The sequence below is a fragment of the Egretta garzetta genome, unplaced genomic scaffold, assembly GCF_000687185.1.
Source record: "Egretta garzetta isolate BGI_Z169 unplaced genomic scaffold, ASM68718v1 scaffold151, whole genome shotgun sequence".
NCBI classification, from domain to species: domain Eukaryota; kingdom Metazoa; phylum Chordata; class Aves; order Pelecaniformes; family Ardeidae; genus Egretta; species Egretta garzetta.
The window spans coordinates 3,530,971-3,556,772 of record NW_009258615.1 but is presented as its reverse complement, the minus strand read 5'-3'; the positions used below and the strand labels follow the sequence as shown (position 1 = coordinate 3,556,772).

Genomic DNA, 25,802 nt, shown 5'->3' with positions numbered 1-25,802 from the left:
GTAGCAATTACTCTTATGCATTAAATTAGGGATTTCTTTTTAGTTATGGACTTGCAATACCAAAGCGAAAACTGTATACTCACTTTATACATTTGTACACATATCATGTACACATATACGTATATACACAGTAGCTCTTTGTTAATAATAATTTTGAAAGATACTTGTTTTCTAAGAACTATGGTGACTGTTCAAAACTGATGCTAATAAAGTAATGCCGGTAATCAAAAACTAATATTAGAATCGGTATGTTCTTACCACCTTTTCTGTTCATGAGTCTATTTTTTGTTTAGATAAAACAATTTAAACATTTTATTTGAACTAAAACACTGTGGTAGAAAAACACAAGAAGTCATAACACTGGCAGGATGGACACAATGTGTGGGAGACTTACTTGTTTCTATTTACCTCAAAAAAATGATAAACCCAAATTTATCCTAAAAAAAAAAAAAAAAAAAAAATCAAGTTTCCATGTACGGAGGCTGCTGGAACACCCCACAAGAAGTCATAACAACTGAAACGAATGACTGAGAAAAAGCAACACACTTTCTCGGGAAGGATCTAGCAACAAGGTGGCATCACAATTCAGGTTCCAGTAAATCTTTAATTGTTGCCCATCCAGCACACTCCTGGCAACAAGGCGGAGCGCACTGTAATGCTATTGCAGCGCATACACCAGCGGACACCTACCCATTGCTCTAATGCAACAGCAGATCCACTTGCTAAAGGAGAGAGGTTCACCGATACTGCCTTTTGAAAAGGGGAAACTAATTCTTGCTCCTCATTGGGTTTTTAACATCCACGGCCACCTGTTTGCAGTTGGAGTAAGATTTCAGAGGCTTTGGGATAATGAGCATTTTTCTAATGAGTAATTTCTCCAGAGTTATTATAACAGATTCAGACTGAAGATAAATATCTTCTTTACGAAATCATGGCTACAGTCTCACTTGCCGTGTTTACTGTTAAAAGGGATATCACAAAACCATAAAGCCTCAAATGCAGCTACCTTAGCAATAAGGAGACCAGCACTCAAAAGGTATTTTAAAGGTCACTGTTCCAGCATCTTACATACACCATCTTTTTTTCTTTTTCTTCTTGCCTATCTGATGATTATTTTTTTTCCTCTTGGCAAAGGTAAAAACAAAACAATGCCCAGCAAAAGGGTATAAACGCAAATGATGCAAATCACAGGTTCTCCTGCAGCAGCTCGAAAACCCGACCTGAGAGCCGCCTGGAGAACTTTCCCCCTCTTTGCGTCAGCTGCCCGCAGCCTTCCCCGCGCCGAGAGCGGGCAGCGGCGCTCAGGGTAGCGGGCTGGATGAGTAATGATGTCAGTCCGACCGGACAACGGTAACCCTGGCAACTGTAACCTGCAATTCCTGCCTAACCATTGTGGGATTTATTGTGGCAGGGGCCAAAGAGGCCAAGAGTAAAATGAAGCAGAGAACTATGGTGTCTGACACATCTAGTACCACACACTTTAATCATAGCTGGCAGAAATTAATTCAGGAGGAATTTTGGCAAGGGCCCCCCATGCAGTACGTTTTGTTGTTGTTGTTGCTGCTTTTCTGGCCTAAGATTTTTTTTATTAAGGTTTTTTTTTGATTGTTTAGTATTTTTTCCTTTAATTATAAGCTGTTCAGAGTTTGGTTTTTTTTTAAGTGACTAAGACATCTCAAAACTGTTTATTAGTTAAGATTTTTTTTTTTTTTTTTACTTTAGAGGAGAAATACCTTATTCACAATGTGTATGTATCTTCTCAAGTACATATATTAGAAGGAAGATGTATCTAATACTGGACCACATCCACTAAAAAGATTGTTTTTTCAAAGCCGCTATTGCCTAACTTATACCGCAAATACTGGTCAGTAAGGAAACTTAACCTCATTCCAAGCACAAGAAATCTAAATCAAAAGGGACAGGCTTTGTGCATGGAATTCAATAACCTTTACGTGCCACTGATTAATAAAGGTATCTTTTAAAACTGATTTTTCAAACAGCTTTGGGTCCAGCACTTGGTATCCTGCAGCAAACGGCGATCAATGAACTGTGATCTAACCAGCCAAAGTAAGCAGTCAAAATCTATTTGCCTCAAATATGCACTCGCTAGGCTGTAGGAGTTCTCGGTACTAAGGTACCATCGCCCATGCTCGACAAGTCAGTGTGAGCGGGCACACGGGTCACTGAAAACAACGCATTCCCTTCTTGCGGGGAAAATACTTGCTGAACAAGGGCTTATATTGCCCCAGGGAATTTACAACAGCACCTTTATTTTAACAGTACTGGATCAAAACAGAGGTTCATGTACATTTTGCTTTGAAAGATACCTTGCAAGGCAAGATTAATATACCCTACAGCGCTACTCATACTTTTTTTTAGCATTAACTACTTCCTGTTGAAATATTTATGTCAAAACACCTTTGCAGATAACACTTAATGGGAAAAATCAGTTTCTGCTTTGACTAAAATTATCCATTTTAACCAGTTCCAGGAGATTTCTTGGAAGGCTGCTAGATCTGAAAGAAAGTAACCTGAAAAATAATTTGTTTAATTACCTTTGAAAAAATCGAGTGTCTTTAGACACAGAAAATAATGCACTGTCTCTTTTAAATTCTCAACCTATAGTTTTCCTTTACTTACACTTCCCATCTGTCAACAAGTGCTTGTAATTTTATTACACTGTCCTGTAGTTTATGCAGAGTTGGTATTATTTTACAGAGTTCTGTTAATGGACTGGATAAATGGTAATGCTATTTAAACTAGTCTCCTGCTCCAGCAAACACAGCTGCAACTGTACTACTATTTCTAGGCAAACATCTTGACCTGAACACGCAGTGCTCTCTCAACCCGTCCAAAGAGAAATTGGAGCAGACAGCAAAGGGAAAGCATAGCCGGCCGCTGGCGGCAACCAACTGTGTCTAATCATAATTCATATACAGTGTACCCTCTTTCTTTTATATTGCATTTAGGCTACACAACAAGCATATGTGCTTCTTCACCTGGCATCTCATTTACAGCCAAGGGTCAAATGGTAATTATTATTCACAGAAGCTCAATAGTATGTTGAAAACTCGCAGTACACACACTGGTTGATTAGCTGTTAAATGCCAAAAATAAATACTAAAACCCAAAGCATATTATACGTTTTATTGATCACGTTATAGAGAACTTTAATTGTCCTTAAAAATATAGTTATTTGGATGTAAATACATATAAGCATATACAATGATACACGTGAAAAACCAAATCATTCTATATGCTTCACAGTGATCAAGCTACTTACAACCTGAAAAGTGACCAAGAACATTTAACTACCATCAATCCCATTGCTGGCCTGACTTTTTTTTAATCACAAATTTAGCGTTAAGCAACTGTATTTTTAGTATCGCTCATATTTTTTTTTTTAAACATGAATACATTATAACCAGACATTCACTTTCATGGTCTGATCAACAATAACCCTTAGGCAGAGGAAATTTAATACTGTGAAGCCAGTGATCTCTTACTTTCCACCATATATGCTATGAGCAGTTGTGTGCTTTATGTCAAAGTACATTATAGATTTAAGACTAGAATCTATCAAATACACAATTCTGAATTAAATGTATTCAAGTATGGTTTTGCCTGAAGTGTGCATCCATTTTTTGCCTGCAAATTACGGCTCATTTCTATTTCATATGAATTTAGGTAACAACCATTACACTATAGGTAGAATAATAAAATGACCATAAATCCCTTTCATCTTTTTTCTGATGGAAGTAATATCATGGCTGATGGAAATTATAAAGGAGACTCAATTGTTAATATATAAAACCACATATGAATATATTATAATATTATAGTAGAGTAAAATATTTTTGTTTGTCAGAACAAAAGCCTTCAGGAGCTTTCTGGCCTAGTAATTTAACAACTCATTGCATCTACAGGGAAGTTCTGGTAACAAAACATACATCCAAAGCAAAGGGAAGAAACAAAAATACACAAAACTAAATGTTTACACTAATAGAGTCATTTTCAGTTTACCATTTCATATTATTGTGAGAAAGGAAAAAAAGAGCTACTATTTCACAACATTAAAACAGAAATCAAGTAAAAGGAAAAGTGGAAACAAATCAGAGAAATCCGATTTTTCTCCACCTTCACTCTTTTTTTTTTTCCCCGAGCTCACAAAGGGTGAAACTGCATAAAATCAGCAATTTCAACAGCAGAAATCACATCTGAAGTCTAAAGAAATGTGTCAAATATGTATCTAATTAAAACAAGGCCAAATTTGTACCACCTTTTCAAAGCCTACTTAAGCATGCCATGATGTATCCCTTCCACACCACATACTGTAACTTAAAGGTACCTTAAAATTTATTTTGTTACTAAAACTGATCATGTAGATAAACACAGAAATCAGTATCTAAACTTCATTCCATGCTTTTACTGTAAGAGAAATAAGCAGATTCTTAAAAGGACCAATGGGTCAAAGCATTGATTTTATAACATTGCTAAGAGTAAAACATAGCAAACCAAAGAATACAATCAAAATAAAAACTCATTACCCAATTTGATATAGTTTTTATTCAAGGTAAAACATTTCAGATTTTTTTTCTTCTCAGAGTTTAAGTTACTACCTTTGTTTTTCTTTGTGAGGGGACACAGGAGAGACTTCCCCACAGACCTACCATTTGCCAACATTATGATTTTTTTCTGATCAAGTGCGTACAGCCACAAAACCAGAACATACAAAACCAAAGTGCTTATACAGTGCTATATCTCTGGGTCAGAATCTCCACAGGTGTTTTTTTAACTTCTTTTAACACAGAAACCAAGAAACAAACAGAAGAGAAGGAAAGCCAAAGTATTCTTCCAGCAAAACTTCATTACAGAATTGGGAATGGATGAAACAAAATTTGGCTCATACAACTATCAGTATCTAACCTAGGTTTTTAAAAAAAAGAAATATTGCAAAGCAGCCAAAGAAAGTACTCAGCTTAAACAAAACGTCAATGTTCCTAGATGCATTTTAGCCCTCTTTGAGGCAAAAGGCAAAAAACCTAATGCAAGACAGAGTAACAGACCAATTCCGAGTTTTCCAGAATAAGTTATTGCATTGTGCCTACTTACAGCCTGTATAACTTCGGCGTCCCCAGAAAGAGCAGTTCAGAAAGCAACTGGAGGTTATTTCTGTTTAGGCGCCTTTAGAAAGAAAAAGAAAAGGTTGTGTTAGATTACAAGTGCTACAGCAATGCAATGCAACCACTTTGAGCAGGCATCCCAGTGCTGTAACAAGCTGATTTGAAAGACCAGAAAGGCTACGCAGCGCTGGTCCATTAGCGGAGACATGGTCCAGCAGTAAATTTACCATGGACTAATTACATTTTCTGGTTTCCCCAACAGACCATATTACCTATTTTATGAAAGATTTTTGAATCTCTGTAGTGTGAATCAATCGCTAAATCCGGACTCTATCCTGCATAAACAACCAGAAAACTAAAAATACAAAATGAGCAGTGTAACTTCAATTCCCCACCAACTCCGTCTCCCTCTTTGTATAATGAAGCAGACAGACATTTTGTGAACATGAAAAGGTTCAACAGAACCGTTAACAAATGCATACATTTAGTTAAGTCTTGAGATAATGTATCTAGAGATCCATATAACTTATTTAAATGAAAAAGCAAAAGAAGCTGTTACACAAACCCTGATCAAATAAAAGTCAGAAAAATCAAAAAGTCCCAGCTTATATTTGGCATTACAGAGTTAGTGTTTTGGGGGCTTTTTTGTATACATTTTTTTTTCTCTATAGATGTAAAGGTACATCAAAAGGAAGTTAAATTTAAAAAAAAAAAAAAAAAACAAAAAAAAACCCACAGTCATTGTACATACGACAGCACAAAAGAAAAGCTGCAACTGTAATCTGAAAGGTACCCATTTGTCTATGAAGTTTCTCACTGAACATACTGACCAGGCTAAATATTGCTTAGTTTGAGGTGACAAGTTCAAAGCCCACCGTATTATAGCCATAGGCAACAGAACAGCTACTAACAGAGATAAATATATTTTGTCTTCATGATCCTTTTTTAAACATACAATGAAGATTATTCTTTCTAATGCATATAAGTGACAGTCCTGGAGCATATAGTCATACCAGTCAAGAATTCAAGCTCAAAACAGGTTTTTGGTTGTTTAAGCAATGCACCACACATGCTGCCTGCCATTCAAGCAAAATCACATACTGAGAAAACTGTTTTTTCCCATCAACCTCATCACAAGTCCCAGTTTGCAATGCACAGGGCTTCTCAACACAATAATTCAAGGCATTCCAGGACACCAAACTGCATGGCATTAGCTGATTTTTATTTTATCCTTACAGTGGTTACATTACATATGTCAGTAGACTGCTACCATGACATTCCACAAAGTGAAAAAATATATTGGACAGCAGTTTTGCAAAATTAAGTTTTAGAATTTCATAAGGATTCAGAATTTCTTGTTTGTTAGTCTTAGGGCTGAATTCAAACAGTTAAGCCTGTTTAGCCTCTCAGGGTTCTTTTTTTCATAAACATTGCTTCACCTAAAGGTCCTTCCAATTTTAAGGTTTTTCCATAAATGCCCATATAGATACATATACTTACACACTCAAGACCCAGTTTTACATAGCTCCATGGTTTAGTTCACTTAGTTATTGCTCCCTTGAAGTTCAATGTGACTACTGATGAGAGCAAAATAATCTGAGAAATATTCTTACACACCCACAGGTTTGCTCCCACATTTCAAACCATATGCAAGCAGTCAGCTTTTTGAGATCTAGACATCTATAATACTCCAGTTTTAACATCAGGTTCCTTTTTGTTAGTCAAGCACCAGGAATACTAATTTGTTTAAGCAGAAGAAATTTAAATCACACATTTAGGAGATTAAAAGAGCATTTAGAGTGAAAGAAAAAGATCCTGAAAAGGAAGGACTATAATACTGGGGTAAGTGAGATCAGTGAAGATGCAGTTTAATAAGAAAAAAGAAAAATACTTAATCGAGCAATAACAAAAAATCTGAATTGTGGTCTTGCAAGTCATATTTCCAAATCAGTAGAAGGAAAATTTTCAATATAAAAGAAAGATAGAGCTATAAAGAAGTTAATAACTAGTGGAAGACTTCAGATTTGAACATTGCTTAAAAAGGAAACCTTACCTACATAAAAACACAAACGTGGTATTTTAGTGTTTGTGGATCTACTGGTCAAAATAAGATCATTTAAAAATAGACATTTTCTTACCTTTAGTGAATTTACATATAAGAGTACATACTAAGACCACAAAACTGAAGTAGTAAGAAAAAAATTGTTTCAAAGTAAGTTACGTTTGTGATCAGAAAAGAATAAAGTGGAAATGGAATTCTTAGACACTGAACCTGACTAAATGGTTAAATAAGAAGAGAAATAAAACGCATTCATCCCCTCTGTTTGCTAAATAGATAGTTCAGACTTAAACCTCTAAGTCCATGATTACCAATTAAAATGTACATGTGAAAACATGCAGGGTAAAGACTTTGGGAAGTTAAGTCTCTAATCAGGACAAAAATTTCTGTTGATATTTCTTAAGGACTCTGTTAGGTTCAGATACCAGACAATAGTGGCAAGCTGTAACTGAAGGGGCACTGAAATCACTGAGTACCTGTATTTTTGTAGACGTTCCATATAATAACAAAAAAGGCACTATAGTACAATGACATAATATTAACTGGTGATAGAGTTCTTCAGGCAGGCTGCCTTTCACTAAATGCAACAGCATTCTTACAAGGACACAATTACCATCACTTTAGAAGGACACTTCACAGGCGAAATACTTGTGCTAGTACATAACTCCCTATGCAAGCAGTTAATACCTTAGATCAGGAGTTTCCATTACTACCTGTAGCTCTCATGGCCCACACAACTGACTAAACTGTTAACATACTGATGCACGTGCTGCTGTACGGACTTTAAAATCTAAGTTACAGACAACAAATCAAGTTCATGAATTAACCTAACAATAAATAGCACTACCCTCATGACTCAACAGTTTCTACCAAGTGAGCTTGGCACTTAGTGCTTCAACCTACATTTTTACTTTGCCTTTCACAAAATTAAAGCATTTTTTCTTTGAGCATTAAGCAAATTGAGGGAATACACAAGTTAAATAAATTACTGATCTTTAATGAATCCTGTATTCTGTAGCTTCTACTTTGAATAATTTCATCCCACTCATTGGAGTTTTTTAGAACTAAGCTTTCTCTACCAAAAATCTAACCATTCCTCATCACCTGCGCCTAAGAACATCAAACATTACTAATTTTCATTTAGACAACAATGGGAAATATGGCCTTTATCATACGTCAGAAAGAGGTTTCAGCTACACTTTAGACCTAACAAGTTATAACAGATGCTTTCAAAGGGGTCAATTTGCTGTTCTTAAGTTTCCTACAAGGAGATTTTATGAACTGGACTTCACTGAAACACATTTTTCAAGACTATAATAGATAGTTCTGTTTAAAAAAATGCTATGAATTCACACCATAAGTGAATGTGAAAAAGGATGCCGGGCAATCTGGAATACACAAACTAGTATCACAGTACACAACAGCTTCCAGTTCAACAGTCGCTATGAGATATTTTCAATCTTTGAGACAGAGCCACACGAAGAGTCCAGAAAACACATTCCTATTTTAAAACTGTTCATTAATATACCTGCTTCTCCAATATTTCCACTTTTTCAGGTGACCTCATGCTTAATTTTGTCTGAAATAGCAATACCTATCCAGAACACGCAGACAATGGAACAAGAGTGAGACAGGCATGATCTCCTTTCTCCCTGGAGCTGAAACCTGAGGGAAGCACAGATGGATCACAGAACCCGTAACTATAGATTGCAAAGAACTACAGCTACTGCAGAGTAAAAACAACCATAAAAACTCCACCATCTTTTCTTTCAATGTGTGTTGGCAGAGACCTCACTCTAGCTAGCTAGCTAGCAGGCAGCGTTTCCCCTGGGACAGCGTGAAAAGAGTTCAGCTGCGTCAACTGAACTGTTCTCCCAGAACTGGCATGAAGTTCAAGGTGAAACACTAAAGAAATAGCGATGAGATATTCCATACTGCTACCGTTCAGTTTCCCAAACAAGCTAGGAAAATTTATATTTCTCAAGCAAAAGCAGTGAGCTCAGAAGAGATGAAGTGTTAGTGGTATAAACAACAAAAAATGTACTGGAGAATCTCTTCTAACATTGAAATACCTTGAACTGTAACATTCCTTGGTAGTGGCCAGAAATAAATGGATGAGGGTCCCACACCATATAATTCTTTCGATTTAATGAAACTGAGGAACAGTTGCAACTAAAATATGTATAACTACTTCTGTTACTGAATGCATCTTTAGGAAGAGATTGGACAAACTGACAGACTGGCACAGGTAAATTTTGGAGCTCTTCATGAGGAATTCAAGCTAAGTCCCCGTAATACCTAAAGTACACAAGGTATTTTAAATACTTCAGCTTAAAGCTCCCACAGCTCAGTCTTCTAAAAACAGTGAAGACTAGAAAAGCATCTTCAAAGTGAAATGATAGAAGAAGTATACAGAAGGATTCATTTATGGACAAAGAAGGAAAATCTTTGACACAGGAACAGTTGAAAATACTCTTTAAAGGAAGGTCAATACCCGTAAGCAGATAAAAAGTAGGTACAGACAAGCAATGGGTTGCACTGTGAAGCAGAAAACAGTAAGGTAAGCAAAAAAATTCATTGGATTTGAGTTACTGGTTCTAGAGAACCAGCTAGCTTTGCAGAAATGGGTATACATCTGGGTTTTTACTCGTCTGCATGCAGCCAGAGGATTTGTAGAGGATGACAGAGTTAGAGGTAAACTGCAGGGAGAGCACATTATGCTCACAGTGACACATATCCTAAACCATGGAAGTCTGGCCATGCCACCAATCCATTCTGATGTCTCTCTCAAGTTTTAATGCCACAACAAATGTGATTCAGTATCAACCACGCACAGGGGAGGAAGGGAGAAAAAAAAAAAAATCTTAATTACACTGTCTGCAATGTAATCGTCTGCAATTGCTGTAATTCATGAGCAGGTCTGTATTTGTTTCCCAGACTTGTTACAACCTTCACTGTAACTTGCTTCTGATCCCACTGTAATCAGCTACACACCGCCAGAAAAGCTGTATGAGACTGCACAGCCTCTCTTGGCAGCTGAGTTATTCCAGTGCTTGACTGTCCTCATGGCGAAGAAGTTTTGCCCTTACATCCAGTCGTAACTTCTCCTCATTTCAATTTATGCTCGTTGTCTCACCACAGCAATGAGCCTGGCTTGAGCTTTTTGATAGCCATTTCACAGGTACTGGAAGATTCCTTGTTTTGACCCCCACCAGTTGTCTTCCAGTGCACTTTAGTTCAAGTAGATGCAATTCTAGACATAGGCCCCCTAAAATAACAGAAGCCCTCAAAGATAACTTGAGAATCAACTGAAGCCAAGACCTGTTCCAAGTAAATTATAAATCAGCTGTACTCTTTAATTAGAAACAGCTTATTCCATTGGGTGCATAGAGACTGAGAGCCTTCAGAAACTCTAAATACAGGGCACAGATGCATTTTATTCTACCACCATTGCTTCAGGAAGAAGGATAGAAGGCTTCCAACTCACACAAAGTTAATGATAGCAGTAGTCATTTTTCATTCCTCATTCGATGTTAACTGAGAGAAGTAAATATACTCTCTGCACACAGAAACACAGTACTGCATAGCTTAGAAATTGCACTCTTCAAAAGAGCACATCCACACCTACTGTTTGTCAGCAGAAGACATTGCTATCACACCCATTTAAAAATACCTTATTACATCTTTTCACTGAAGCTCATTTGCAAAATATGCATAAACTTTAAAAGCACACAAACTTTTTTTCTTTAAATTTCAATTTTAAATGAAAGGACAGGTCAGTAAACAAACACTGAATCTTCATGCAACAGCACTTTCTACAGTGACTGAGCCCACCAGACTCCTCAAGTAGTTCCACCAGATTACAGGGATATGCATCTGGTGGGAAGGTCTAATAGAAGTTCAGACTTTATGAGCTCAGGAAATAGAGAATCACCTACAAAATTATATAAGTATCTTAAAACAGAAAGCTAGTGCACAGCATCCGAATAATCTCCATGGACTGGTTTAACCATTAAGTCCTAAAAACTTTACCCTAGATATATAAGGGCAGAATAATAATAATATTAATAAATACTAATAAATAATAATGAAGTTCCTCACCGGAGAACTTTATATTCTTATGTCTGCAAGGAAGGCAAGCCTTATTACTTTTCTACAAAAAATGTGTTGCCATACCTGCCAGAGGCAGAGAACATCTGTGCATCTGTGTCCAAAGCCACAATCTACTGAACTTCAACACATCTGGCAACTTCGGTCTGTGAATGTGACTTGCATGAACATGTTATCAAATGAGAAGGCCCAAGTACTAAGAGCTAAGCAAAAAATTGTGCCAGTTAGTCCATTAAGAATTCTCTGCAAAGATCTTCTCATCTCTAGTCAAACTACTCATAATCTCATTAAACCTAGCAATATCAAGCTTACTGACCACATTAAAAAAATTGGAATCTGAGAAGCTCAGGGCTGACCTTACAGCATTTGGATGCCTAAGTCAAAATTTCCCTCAGGTCAAGAACCACTTAATCAGGGCTCCATTTTCCAGGCTAAGTTGTGACTAGCTAAGAAAGATATCTAAGTTAGTTTCAATTTAATATCAAATACCAATTCAATATTTGTTTTCCTAAAAAAAAATTTCTGAAAGTAAGCAGGACATAGACACTACTGCAAACTCAGTTTCTTACTTGTGTAGGCAGTGGTGAAAGTTACTTAGCAAACTATAGTACTGCACTGTACTAGTGTACACTACTTGAACCCTAACATATTTTCTGTCCTTCGTTTTCTTCTCACATGGGGCTGATGTCAAGTCCAAAATTACTACATTCCTCCCCTACCCCAATCAATTCTCCATACATCATGCAGAACACTATTTTGCAGAGAAAGTCAGGAGTCTATACTTAATTTGCTTCTCTTAAGAGGTTTTCCAATATAAGCAGAGCTAGGACAAGCTCTTTGTTTAGCTGAGTTTGGGCTTTTTATGTTTTTCCCTTGCTAAGAAAAGAGAGAAATTAAAGCTGTTATTTTCTGGAAGCTTCTGTATTCCTTACTGTTTCAACAGAAAGGATATTTATACAAATAGCTGGTCATTACTCTTATTAACTCTGACCATGGCATTAAAAAATTGCGACAAGCAAAGCAAAAGCCAGGAAACTACAGGCTGGGTAGCCTCACCTCAATGCCTGGGAAGGCAAGGGAGCAAAACAGAATCTATTTCTAGACACAGTAAGGACAAGATGATGACTGGGAGCAGTCAGCATGGATTTACAACTGGGAGAATCATGCCTGACCAGCCTGATAGCCTCATACAATGAATAAGGAACTTGGCAGATGAGGGCAAGGCAGTGGGTGTTTTTTATCTTGACTTCAGTAAAGCTTCTGACACTGTCTCTTGTAACAGTTGTCCTCATAGACAAACTGATGAAGTACAGGCTAAAAAAGCAGATGGTGAAGTAGACTGAAAATTGTCTGAAGCGCCAAGTTCAAAGGGCTGTGATCAGTGGCACCAAGTCCAGCTGGAGAACAGTCACTAGTGGTGTACCCCAGTGGTCAGTACTGGAGACAGTACTGTTCGACATCACCCAAACCTGGAAGATGGGAGAGTGCACCCTCAGCATGTTTGCAGATGATACAAAACTGGAAGGAATGACTGATGCACCAGGTGTGTGCACTGCCAGTCAGAGGAGCCTGGACAGGCTAGAGAATCAGTCAAAAAGGAACCTCCTGAAGCTCAACAGGGAAATGCAAAGTCACGCACCTGGGGAGGAATAGCCCCACGCACCTGGGGAGGAACAGCCCCACGCACCCGGGGAGGAACAGCCCCACGCACCCGGGGAGGCACAGCCCCACGCACCCGGGGAGGAACAGCCCCACGCACCTGCACAGTTAAGAACAACCAGTTGGAAATCAGCTTTGCAGAGAAAGGCCGGAGAAACACCCCCACGCCCCTGGGGAGGAACAGCCCCACGCACCTGGGGAGGAACAGCCCCACGCACCTGGGGAGAAACAGCCCCACGCACCTGGGGAGAAACAGCCCCACGCACCTGCACAGTTAAGAACAACCAGTTGGAAATCAGCTTTGCAGAGAAAGGCCTGGGGTCCTGGTGAACAAGAAATTAAACTGGAGCCAGTAATGTGCCTTTGCAAAGGGCATTCTGAGCTGTATTAGGAAGGCTGTTGTCAGCAGGTCAAAGCAGGCGATCCTTCCCCTCTACTCAGCATCTGGAGAGCTGTGCCCAGCGCTGGACTCCCCATTACAAGAGAGACATGGACATACTGGAGCATATCCAGAGAAGGGCCATGAAGATGATTAAGCAGACAGATTGAAGCACGTATCACAGCGGGAGAGGTTAAAGAGAGCTGGGACTGTTTAGCCTGGGGAAGAAAAGGCTCAGAGGGATCTCAATATGTATAAATACATCATGTGTATAAATAAGTGATGCACTTCCCAAGTAACAAAAACTGAGCCAGACTCTTCTCAGGGGTGCACAGTGAAATAACAAAAGGCAACGGGCACAAATCAAAATACAGGAAATTACATTTAAACATAAGAAAAGTCTTTGACTGTGAGGGTGGTCAAACACTGGAACGGGTTGCCCTGAGAGGCTGTAGATTCTCCATCGTTGGAGACATTCAAAACCCGACTGGAACAGCCCTCAGCCACCTGCTCTGATTGACCTTGCGTTAATCAGTGGCGTGGGACTAGACAATTTATAGAGGCTCCTTCAAACCTCCACAATCCTGTGAGGCTAAGTCATTGGATTTTATTCTATGAAGTACACCGCAAAGAAGGAAACAGAAGTTATAAGACCTCCATAAAGTAATATAGGATCAAGTATCAGATGAAGCAAGGATAATCTTTGACAACACCTGGGATTACTTCCAAGAAAAAAAAAAAGCAAAGAAAGAGTGGAGGGGTAGTTGATCTATTAGATGGAATTTAGCAAGAGTTTGGACAGATTGTTTAGAAAGGCAAGAAGGGCCTGCAGATAGTCTAGATAGGCTTGTAACTCTCTTTCTGGCATGGACTTACCACACTAAGTCTTCACTCAAGTATTTTTCTGTAGCACCTGTACAGGCATCCTGCCAAACTAAAGTCAGAAAGGCTGGTGTCTTTAAAAAAATTAAAGGAGACTTTGCCACATTGTATTTGATTATCAGTCTAGACTATTATTAAGACAAGCCAGTACAATGCACTACATACTCTGAAGGAAAATAAAACATTTCTTCTGATGAAGTTTCAACCAGACTCTGCAGAGTAAATGAGGTAATGTAACAGTATGAGTCACTGAAGTGGCAGCCATGCAGCCAGATCCCTCATACATTTTGGAGTTTAACTGCAAAATTCCAAACAGAACTGTGGCTTCTGCAGTTAAAATAAAGAGCATCTTAGATGCTCTTTGCAATATGCTATATTAAAACAATGACAGCTCAATTTTCACCTGTGGCGATTTAACATTGAATCTGTTTTTAAAAAAAAAAAATATATTGAACTAGCTCTGCAACAGATAACTATGATTTTTACAGAGTAAAACCAAAATGCATACCTTCAAGTTTAATATCAGTGCTCTATAGCATCAATTTAAAATAGCTTCCAAACACAAAACACTTTGAAACAAAAACATTGACACAACAGTTCTGTAGAATCAGATTTGGTCTCAACATTTTGCAACAGTGCAAATTACCCATTTCAGAGGAAACAAGAAAGAAGAGCATCCAGCAAACAATGTCACAAAGGATGAGCACAAAACAGATGTGGGAAAAATAAACAGCCTTCCTGCCCTGGAATTTGTAAAAAGGTCTGCAAAGAGCAAACAGGACTTCTCACTGCAATTTGACTTCTAGACCTATAAAAGGAGTCCCATGAGAAAAGACACTCAGATGAATAAAATATGGTAAAAATAATAGCGAACATTCACAAGGCTTTTAAAAGAAGAACACTGCTCTTGGACTTAAAGTTTTATCAAATATTTTGTAGCATTCTGAAATCAAATCGTAGCTATAATTTGATTTTTAAAGTTCCATTAGAACGCTGCATCTTTTTAAATATTGCCTTCAGAACCAGCCTTTGTCTATTTCTGATTTAACAGACATTTTTAGAGAAGATATTTGAAGTTGCTTTGACAAAATCTGCTAATACAGAATAATTACTGTAGTTTGTTTTTTTTTTTTTAAACTATAAATACAGGTGCCCCAGTACAAGTCATGTAAGATGGTCTCACATTCCTTTGGTAAGTGATTAGCACCGCAGGCTTCATGGTCTCCTCCTTGTTCTAAGACGAGGAATGCGCTATGCATTGCCCTTAAACTATGTAGGATTAGCCAAGAGAAGGATTTTTCACATCCGTGATTAACAAGGAATAACTGTTCACCCCCTTCAGGGCTGTTAAAAAACGTATTCTCTACCTGAACTCATTATTCTTCCGCTACCTATCACACATGCGTGAAGGTATTAACCCTTCAAGTGCTCCTATATTCAGACTGAAGCCAGACAGGTGACTAAGTTGTTGGGGGGGGGGGGGGGGAAGGAATTAAAACATCTGGCAACCTTATAAACAAGCACATGCCTTAGCACCTCAGGTTGCAGGCAGTCCAACTTAGACCCTCCTCGTTGCAACAATCAGAAACTGTTCAGAATGTACCCCAACTGAAAAATTAATTCTCAGGATTCAGTAATGAACTTGCACACCAAAATGATGACCAGAATTCAGTCAGAAAAGAAATTGGAGACTAAACTTCTAGCTAAAGAACTCAGAACTCACTCTAAGAGCTCAGTACAACTTCCCAACTATATAACGGAAGTTCTTACCACCAAAAAAGCTGCTTTCATTGAGACAACGTACAGTCAAGCACAACAAGATGAAATGTCATTCATTTATTGGCTGTTCTTTTAGCTGTGACAGGGATACAAATGATTCCTGGAACAGCAGTGGCGACTCTACTGCTAATGTAGCATTGTTCACTAGGGGTCCTAAAATTCCACATGAGCCTTTAAACTTCACAGCTAATCCGCTATAAATTGGAAAAAAAAAAAAAATCAGATTTTGCTTTGCTTAAAACTTCAAAACTGCATCATAAAAACAGACAACATTTGGCATTTTTTCCAAAAGTCCCTACTCTTCAACTTTGATCATGTAGCTCTGTGGAAGTGAAATCTGGGGGTTTAACACTTCTTTTCTGTAACTGAAAGGCTTATATTCTATCAGAGATTCAAAACCCAGGAAGAAAAAGTTCAGACCAAAACTGATTATTCTGGGATTAATTTATTGATGCAGCTCACATTTAAAGAATCATAGAAAATGATGCTATTCCTCTTTTAAAAGTTACTATTCTCCTCCTTGGAATTTACATTGTATGGATAGACCTAGTCGAATAATTGGAATAAAACTGCAATCTCATGCCACATATCAGTAAGTAATAAAAAGTTAGCACATAGGTCTATTTTAATCTCTGGAAAGCATGTTTTATCCCATCAGCGATACAGTAAGTCTGCACCATAAGAAAGAACATACACATAACATAGCATGGCCCTTTCCTAGACCAGACAGAAAGAGCAGTACTAGTTTATCTAGTCTGTTTTGAAACAGCTGCTAATCCCCTCAATAATTGCCCAGGCCTGGTGGGCAGTATTGCCCAAGACAAGCTGTATTTGTTTTTATCCTAGATGGAACACTTTATTTCTTAGTCCATCCTGCAACGCATGCCTTTGTAAGAAGAGATGCTCTGTAAAACACCGCACATTCAGAGATCATGGTAACTCATAAGTGAGTTTTGGTTTTATAATTTCAAAACCTGCTAATACAGCTTAATAGTTTACCACATTTATCGGACTAGGTTAGAGCCCAAACAGATAACTAACCATGTAATATGTGAAATACAGCTAAAAATCACTTTATTATACTGAATCCCATTTAATATCTTTGACAAGATCAACCCCTATGTATTGAGGTTTTAATTAAGCCCTTGCTGCAGAAGCTGCAAACATAGCAGTTTCACATACAGGTTCATATCCAGAAAAGAAATCCAAGTAGTACTTCAGTTTGTTTACTAAATAGAAAAAAACTTTTCCTTGAAACTATGTAGTTGAAACATACCTTTCTTTCTGGGCTGTGACACATCTGTAAGTTTCAAATTGTTCACCCACAGCACAAAACTTTAATATTTTCAGTACTACTCAGTCAAATAATACTACTCATAAATGAGTACTACTCATAAAAAAACTTTAATATTTTCAGTACTACTCAGTCAAACACTCATAAGTACACTTCTACGTAAATGCTCTCTTCATCTTAAGTTTCAATAACTTGTTTTAATGTACTTGCAGATGGAGCCCCAATAAATAGCAAGTACAGACAATTCCTCCATTTGTTATTTTAGAATTGTCTTGTAAAAATTTAGAAAAATGCATGCACTGTAACAAAACATTTAATTCTTGAAATATTTCTCTCTCCATCATTCAGAAATACAATTCTAAGGAGCGTGAAAATACAACATAGATAGCTTTCAGTTTAAAAGCTTTTTCAAGTACCAACTTGAAGTTCAACCCTTACAGCATTCTTTTCTTGAACTCAGGATTTCAGCTCACTCGCACCATGTAGCTCAGGGGGGCTTGGTTTTTGGGGAGGTAAGAGGCGGGGGTATAACAATTTAGCTCAGATACTAACACAGAACTTGCGGTTGTTCTAGAGCCTGTGAGAGTAACATTTTACCTCCACACTAGTTTTCAGCAGAAACAGGTTTCATGGGGTTTGGGGTTCTTTTTTTTTTTTTAGTTCGTTTATTTAAGTCTACACAGATGCTCTTTAGAACTATTAAGATAATAAATGGACATTTTATAAATAACTCCTATCAATTCAAGTATCAAAAGAGTAGAGACTTGGCCTGGAAACTTTTTAGGCCACACAAGTAACCTTTCTCACAAGCGTAATCAGTGGGACTACTCATGCAAACCAAGTTATTCACGTGGTAAATGTCTGCAGAATCAGACTCCAAATTAGCATTTTAGGGGCATACTGCTGCCTCAATGGATTATTCACACATACAGGAAGAAAAATGTGGGTAGTTTTCAAATGATTGCTGTAAACTCTTCCTATCTTGACACCTTTTGGATGTTTAACATAGCCTTAGAATGATCATAGCTGGCATCTCGACTACTAGACACAGAAAAATTACAGGGAAAAAATTATGATTAAAAGCCATGTTCCTATCAGTCAAAAAACATTTTTTCCTAAATGAAAAGGTAACTGCTCTGCTACGTAAACAAGTGAAGCGTATATTTAGCCCTCGCAACCTGACTACATTGTATTTCTGGATTACAAAGAACTGTAAGGAAATTTTAGACTTAAGTAACTTATAATAGAACTGGTTCAACAGCCTATAGCAGCTGTCTTCAACCAAATTTTATACTTCCCTCCAGATGACAATAGCTTGTAAAAACCACTGGGATACTTTGAGCAGTAGCTGCAACACCACGGAAAAAAGGTGATCTTGGGGAAAAATATTGACTACACTTGTTAAAAGTCATTTTTAAAGCTGTGTTTAATAATAGTGTTAGTTTTCGGAAAGTTGAGATTTTCAGTTTATCTTGTTTTCTTAAGAGACAATTTCAAACTATTATAAACATCCCACTCAAGATGACAGCTTTCTAGAGAAAGATGAAACAAGTGTTTCATTTCACATTCTCATAAGGAATCATTTCAAAAGGTTTTGTCTCCCACAATGAGCAGTGGTCTCTGCAAATTCTTAAGTTTTGTGGAAATTCTCCATACCCTGACCCTTTGTGCCTTCCTTCCATGAAGCACACTAAAACCCACCACCAATACATTACTGTGGTCTATGTAAGAGAGGTTCAGACAACATAAAGGATTGGGATGTGACCTGTTATGGGAGCTGCCACATACTGAACTGCTGTATACTCTTTAGAGGCCCTACTCACAGGAACATGGGCTCATAATACAGGTTACTAGCTGATATAGAAAGTCTTGCAGATATTAAATAAAGGACAGACAAGATTGTAATTAATCCCAAGACTTTTTGACACTGCTTCAGGATGTACACAAAGGTACAAGCTGTCCCACTGATTTAAAAACAGGTGTGTATTGAGGTTCAAAGAGGGTTATTTCAGCAGACAGAGCATCTACACAACAGAACAGACCATGCGATTCAGCCATTCAAGGTACAGGCTGTGAAGTAAGACACATTCATGGCAGACTTACTAGTTCAGGCAGTGTTGTACCAAACTGGTTTGGACCAGAGCTTGTACCCTCTTAAGAGCTGAGCCTTCAGACAAGACTGTCAGAGAACGTAACTAAGTGAAGAGTGAGGTGTATACCCATTTATCTGACCAGACTTCTCAGAGAAGTACCCAACTAAAAGGCTTATAGCAAAATCACCTTCACCAGGGTCTCTCCAGCAACTGAAGTTTCCAGAAACCTAAAACCCAGCTGATTAAGTTCCTAGTTTCCATCTTGTTTTCCCTCCCAGTTCTTAAGTAGTAGGTACTACTGTACAATCATTTATTGCTAACTGAACATTTTTACTTTAAAATTACAGCAGGGCTGCTGTAGTAAGAATCACTTGTTAATGCACTATTTATTGTGGGTTTGGTTTCCACTGCACTTCTGCAATTACACTGGTGTGACACCAATTCCTGTTATGCAGCATACTAGGTCTAAATAGCTTTATGTACATACCACTACTTATACCTAGTGTACTACAGATTTGTTGTTGTTTAACTAAACTACAGGAGAAACATTTATATCCACCTGAAAGAGGTATACACAGATTTAATCAAATCATATTTTAAGTAGTTTTCTTCTGGAGAGAAGGTTGAGAGTTTCTTCTCCAATATTAATTTTGCAAAGTGCTTCAGGTCTTCAGTTCCCACTTGGAGTTGAGGATACTCAGCATTTTACATGATCAGATCTACAAATGAGTATTCACAACGAGTAAGCCACTGATCAACCAAACAGTTCCTTCAAAATCAGGTTAATTGGTCTAAAAAGAAGTGATTTTGTAACCAAAATTCCAGTGCAAAAAACCAAAAAACCCAAAAGCATCACTTAACCTAGAGAGATCAATGTATTTTTTTTCCCCAAAGGGAAACTACTGTGAAAGTCTGTTCTTCACATTAAAGAGAGTACTGAACTACAGGAAACACATTTTAAAATTCAGCCTATACGTCCTAGCACAAGATATTCCAACATAAGAAATATTACATGTAAACAATCTTATAAAGCAAATTGAGTTCACTTAAGTTGCAGCAAGATTCACTTATACCTTCCATTGGCATGCTAAAAGGACTGCATCAGGTATTCTTTGACAGTAGCTTGGCACATTGCACTTACAGTGGAAATGTGACATCCTACACTTACACATTAAAAAAAACAACAAAAAAGCTTTCAAGTGCTTGCTATTCAATGTATAAAAGAAAATGCTTGAAGGAAGTAACCACAAGTTTCCTGAAAAATTGTTTTGAATTTCAGAATCCCAAGGAGATGAATTGGCTGTCAGATAACAATGCGCCTTCATCAGATGGACTTGGCAGTTGTAAACAAGGAGAATTGTCTCAGCTTTTCCCTCACAAATATGAAATATTTGCTCTTAGCCAACAGCTGGGACAGTTTAAAGACATCCTGCATATATATTCAAATTACAAGTCACCCACACACCTAAGACTGACTGAATACCAGCAAATTAAAGAAACTGACAAGTACTGGAGCAGATGCAAAATAATTCCGAAGACGAAACAGAACCTAACTTTGTGGGTCTAAATGACTAAACTTTCAAATGTCATAGTTTGCCTCTGAAAAGGCAACAAAAATAACCCACAAAAGTAGCCACAATTATCAGAATTTTTCTTCAGAACTAGTATCTTATATAAGAACTGGAAAATATCTACTGTTTTCCAAGATTTTACAGATTTATCAAGAGAAACAAAAAAAAAAATGAAATGGCAAAATGTGAACATTGTAGACAAGCAAGTTTTAACTAGTAAAGTTCTGGAGTTTAGTATTACTGTTCTGTATTTCAGAAATAGCACAATTAAATGCCTCAAAATTATGCCTAAGTTAAAATATTATTTGAAACGTTGTTAACAAATCACATAGCAGGATATTACTTTAAGATAATCAAGAAATAAAGTTGGCTATATACTGTTTTATAGCCTAGCAAGTATTTGGTATCTCAGTGTCAAACCACATTCACAGTGAAAGCATGGGTCTTTTAATGTTTATTAATGTTTCACATATCTGTACTTATTTTTGCAACATGAACTACACTGATGTTTAATCTTCTAGCTAGACCCTATAAGCCAAATTTAGGAATGTGTATATATTATTCCAATATAACCCTCAGCAGGAGAAGCTGTACTAAACCCCTATACTTTGTACAAAGTTTAAAACACATTGTAAAAAAGCATTGCATTAATTCTGTTTCAATAAGATTTTGAAAAAAAAAAAAACAAACCTCTGACTATGCATTTCTAAGAGCAATCAATCTCATTAAGAAGTGTTCAAAAACAGTTGCACTATGATGACACTTTCAATTTTTAGGTCAAAAAGTTACTTTGGTTTATTTGAAAAAATGAGGTAATTATCTCAAGTACATGATATTCCAACTAGTATAGGAATATCATGATTACGCTGGTGGTTACTGAGTCTCTTGAATTGCTTTGTCTGTGTGACCAACCAAACCAGAACAGTTTGTGGTTTTTTTCTTTTAAACACACAGCAGCTGTGGATACAGAACACAACTGTAAGACAAACAATGTTTAGGCCAATGTTGCTTTCCAGTGGAATAAAGTAGAAATACCTTTATGAAGTTAAAGCAGCAGCAAATGAAAAACTAAAGAAGACCTCAGAGGCATGCTTAAAGGAAAGCTGATATAATGAAAATGCAGTAACTAAGATACATGATAACGAAGACGCTACTCTCAGTTCTACGTGAATGTACATTAATACAGCGGCATTCATAGACTCTCCTAGCTCCAAACTGAAACTATATCCAACAATCAGTATCTTGCCTTTAACGAGTCAGATGTCCTAAGTTGAACAATATATTTTAAAAAAATATTTTAATTTGAAGAAATGCAGCAAAATAAAAAAGCAGATACTGAAAATTAAGCAGCTATTATAAAAAGCTAAACCAGTTTGGGAATTTCTCATTTTCTATGTCCTACCGCAAGCAAGCAGGTGTTTGCACTTCAACTCCACCAGACAAGATCCTCTCATACCCATGGTACTCAACCTTTTTTTTTTTAAAGCCCAAATCCAACTAATTTTTGAAAGCTAACAGTTCATATTTTTTCTAAGCCTTTGTAAAAACTTTAATCCTAAAAACTGGAGTAGAATTCAATCATTGCTTTCATAGTATGTAACAAAACACTGCATAACTAGTAGTTACTTCCAATACGACTCTGTATAAAACATCCAACATCTCCAAGACTAACAACTAACACTTGTACCTCAGAGAACAGGCTTTTTTAGGTGCATTCACATTTGAAAAAGTCCTTGCGTATTCAAGGGAAAATATTTGATAGTATTCGAGCTATTTCCTACAAGACAATTGCGGTTTACATGTCAAATCCAGACTGCTCATGAAAGCTCCCCCCGTCCGAATCCCATACATACCACACTTGAGAATTTCTTACTTCTCTTGTGTCTCAATCAGGATAGATGTCTCAAGTTTAAAAAAATAATTAAAAAACCCCCAGAGGTTTGAGTACCTTAACACACAACTGATTTGATAAAAAGAAAAAACCTCATACATTTAGAATTAAAAATACTTACAGCCTCTCCAGTTCTTTTAAATCCTGGAATGCTCCTCTCTCGATAGTACTAATCTTGTTTTCCATGAGCTGACTGAAATAGAGAAATTTCTGTCTAAGTTTTAATAGCTCCGAGATAACTTGTTGCATTAACAGTAGTCATTTAAAGGCAACCACATACTCATTAAAGCAGTACAACAGTTATTCTGGAGTGACATCCACTTTAACCTTCCAGACCCCTGCCATCAACACTTTACATGGGCTCATCTACCCAAAAGGGGAAAAATAATCCTCGGTAAAAGAAACAGAAATAGGCATTACATTTGCTCATTTACTTTAAGAGTCCCAAGTTAAAAAGTTACAGATAAGCATATACGCTGTGTGCACGCATGCACATACATCACTGCTCTTCGGCAACTTATAAGACTACAGTTGAACAGTGCGAAAGCAGTAGTAGTCTCTTATGAGAATAACAAAACAAAAATACTGAACTGTGGTGTTGGGAAAAAACATCAGTGAAAGACTGCACAGAGATTGTAATCGTAACAGTAGTTTGTTTTGTAAAAAAATTAAAAATTACTACAACATGATATTCTGTTTCAGCGAGAAACAGAAAAGGATTTTATATGACTACTTGCTCAAATTAAATAGCCTTAACAAATAAGCTAAGTAAATCCTGCAGTATTTTTTAAACTTGGTATTAGTTAGATTTTCCCCAAAAAACCCCAAAACCCGGCAGAATTTTAAAAGCTTCATAATGCTTAAAACAAAAGCATTTACAAAAAAACCCAAAGCAAATCATTCTTTCCCCAAACTCCTTGTTAAAGTGTTTCCTTTTTGCCCAGAAACCGTAGAAAAGCAATAATCATCACCTGGGACTTGCTTTTAAATTCAGTAAAGGAGTAACTTTTTGCCTTAATGAATCCCCTTATACTGCAGGTTGAGAGTACCCATTTTCAGTGTGAACTATAAATTTCCTAACCTTAAACTGAAGTCACTCCAACAGTTACTCAACCCATTTTAGCAACTCTCGCTTGTAAGCTACATGCCAAATTAAATCCTCAAGTTATCTCATAACCTTAAGGAGAGTTTAACAAAAATTTAAACAAATGAAATTTAAGGCAATCGCTAACTTATCCGTATCGGTGTATGACACATGGGGGAGGGGCTGTAAGTTCAGATAGAGTAGCACAACAGTTAAAAAGTGATAACCCTTACAAACTGAAACAAAACTAATTTAATGGTTTTTATAGCAAACTGTAGGATCAGTCCTAAAAGGTATCAGTGATAGGAAAAGAAAACTTACAGAACTCGAAGGTGCCTTAGACCAGCAAAGTCGGTCTTGGTGATTCTTGTGATGTTATTTCCATTAAGATCCCTAAGAAGAATAATTTATAAGCAGCAAAATTAAAACATTCAAATGTTACTTTTAAATTGTTCTGTTTGTTTTCACGGGCACAGCATTTTCAGAAATTAAGAGATGTAAATGAACCCAATGAACCAATCCCACAACTAACACTGTGCGAGTTCCTGATTTCCAAGCAACCGAACGAAGGTTTATCTCGAAAGCAGTAGTGTCAAACGTTGTAATAAGAGACCCTTACAAAGTCAGTTCTGCCTGCCATTATAAAGCTCGCATTTATCTTTAACAGTATAGAAGAGTCAAAACCTGTCTCGATGTGGTTATAACGGCATTTTGAAAACCACTGTAGCTACTATATATATGCTACAGTATTTGACTGTTACAAAAACTAAGTGACTGAAATGAAGACAATTTTCACCCTTAAGCAACTTTCAGCTTTCACAGTATTGCTACAATGGCAGAGCAGGGCTTAACTTCCTATAGCAAACATTAGCTTTCAAACAAGCATGAGGTTGTTGGAGGGTATGTGATGGGAAACGTGATTTTATGAAAACTAAACTCTTCACGTGCTGCCCGGCAAGCTATACTGACTGCTGAATGTGAAGCGCGTTCAGAAGTGAGAGAAAACTGTATTCAGGCCCTAGCATTTCTGTTCACGCTTAGCACTACTTCTGGAATTATATGCCCCTTATTCATAACATTTTGGGGTCAAGATATAAACTTGCCCCAATTCCAATTGCTACAAATAAAATCAGACCTCACAATTCCTGAGGTAAGCCATTAGGAAGTGGTATGACGTGGAAACTACCCTGACAATTACAGCTCATTCCCAACGTACTTAGGAAAGAAAAAAAAATACTCTCTTTTTGAGTGTGTGTGTTTATACCACATGCGGTCAAAAACACCACCGTAAAGAAACCGCACAAGTCTCAGCAGAAATGTGTCCTCCCTGTCTCTTCCTGAGCGAAATTCATCACTGGAGACGGGTGTTCATACGCCAACATTTAAATGACTTGAGAGAGTAAGAAATAACGTGCTCACCTCTTCCACTCCTTAGACCCCCCGAAAGGCAGCCTGACACGATAGGTAACCGACCACACGCTCGCACTTCCTCAAGACTCGCTAACACCGGAGCCGGAGGGTGCACGAACGCTCTCAAAAGGCGGAGGGGGTTAAGGCACAGTCAAGGCACAACTTCGCGCCCTGTGACTGGGAAAGAGAGTAAGAAATAACGTGCTCACCTCTTCCACTCCTTAGACCCCCCGAAAGGCAGCCTGACACGATAGGTAACCGACCACACGCTCGCACTTCCTCAAGACTCGCTAACACCGGAGCCGGAGGGTGCACGAACGCTCTCAAAAGGCGGAGGGGGTTAAGGCACAGTCAAGGCACAACTTCGCGCCCTGTGACTGGGAAAGCGGCTCCAGCACCCCAGCCTGCCCTCACCCGGAGGCAGATGCGTGCTTGCGCCGGGGCAGAGTCCCGCCAGGCTCCGGCTCC

General features: G+C 37.6%; 1 protein-coding gene across 1 annotated transcript in view; it reads right to left on the bottom strand.

The window, feature by feature from the left end:
- The window catches only part of SLIT2 (slit guidance ligand 2), a 256,837-nt gene extending 232,527 nt beyond the window's left edge, over positions 1-24,310 (bottom strand). Inside the window, exons 1-3 of the mRNA XM_035903458.1 lie at positions 24,246-24,310; positions 22,962-23,033; positions 5,113-5,184 (exon numbers count right to left, since the gene is read on the bottom strand). Coding sequence (XP_035759351.1) covers positions 5,113-5,184; positions 22,962-23,026 — 137 coding nt within the window. The 5' untranslated portion in view covers positions 23,027-23,033; positions 24,246-24,310. The remainder of the gene's footprint in view (positions 1-5,112; positions 5,185-22,961; positions 23,034-24,245) is intronic.
- Between the last annotated feature and the right edge of the window lie 1,492 nt (positions 24,311-25,802).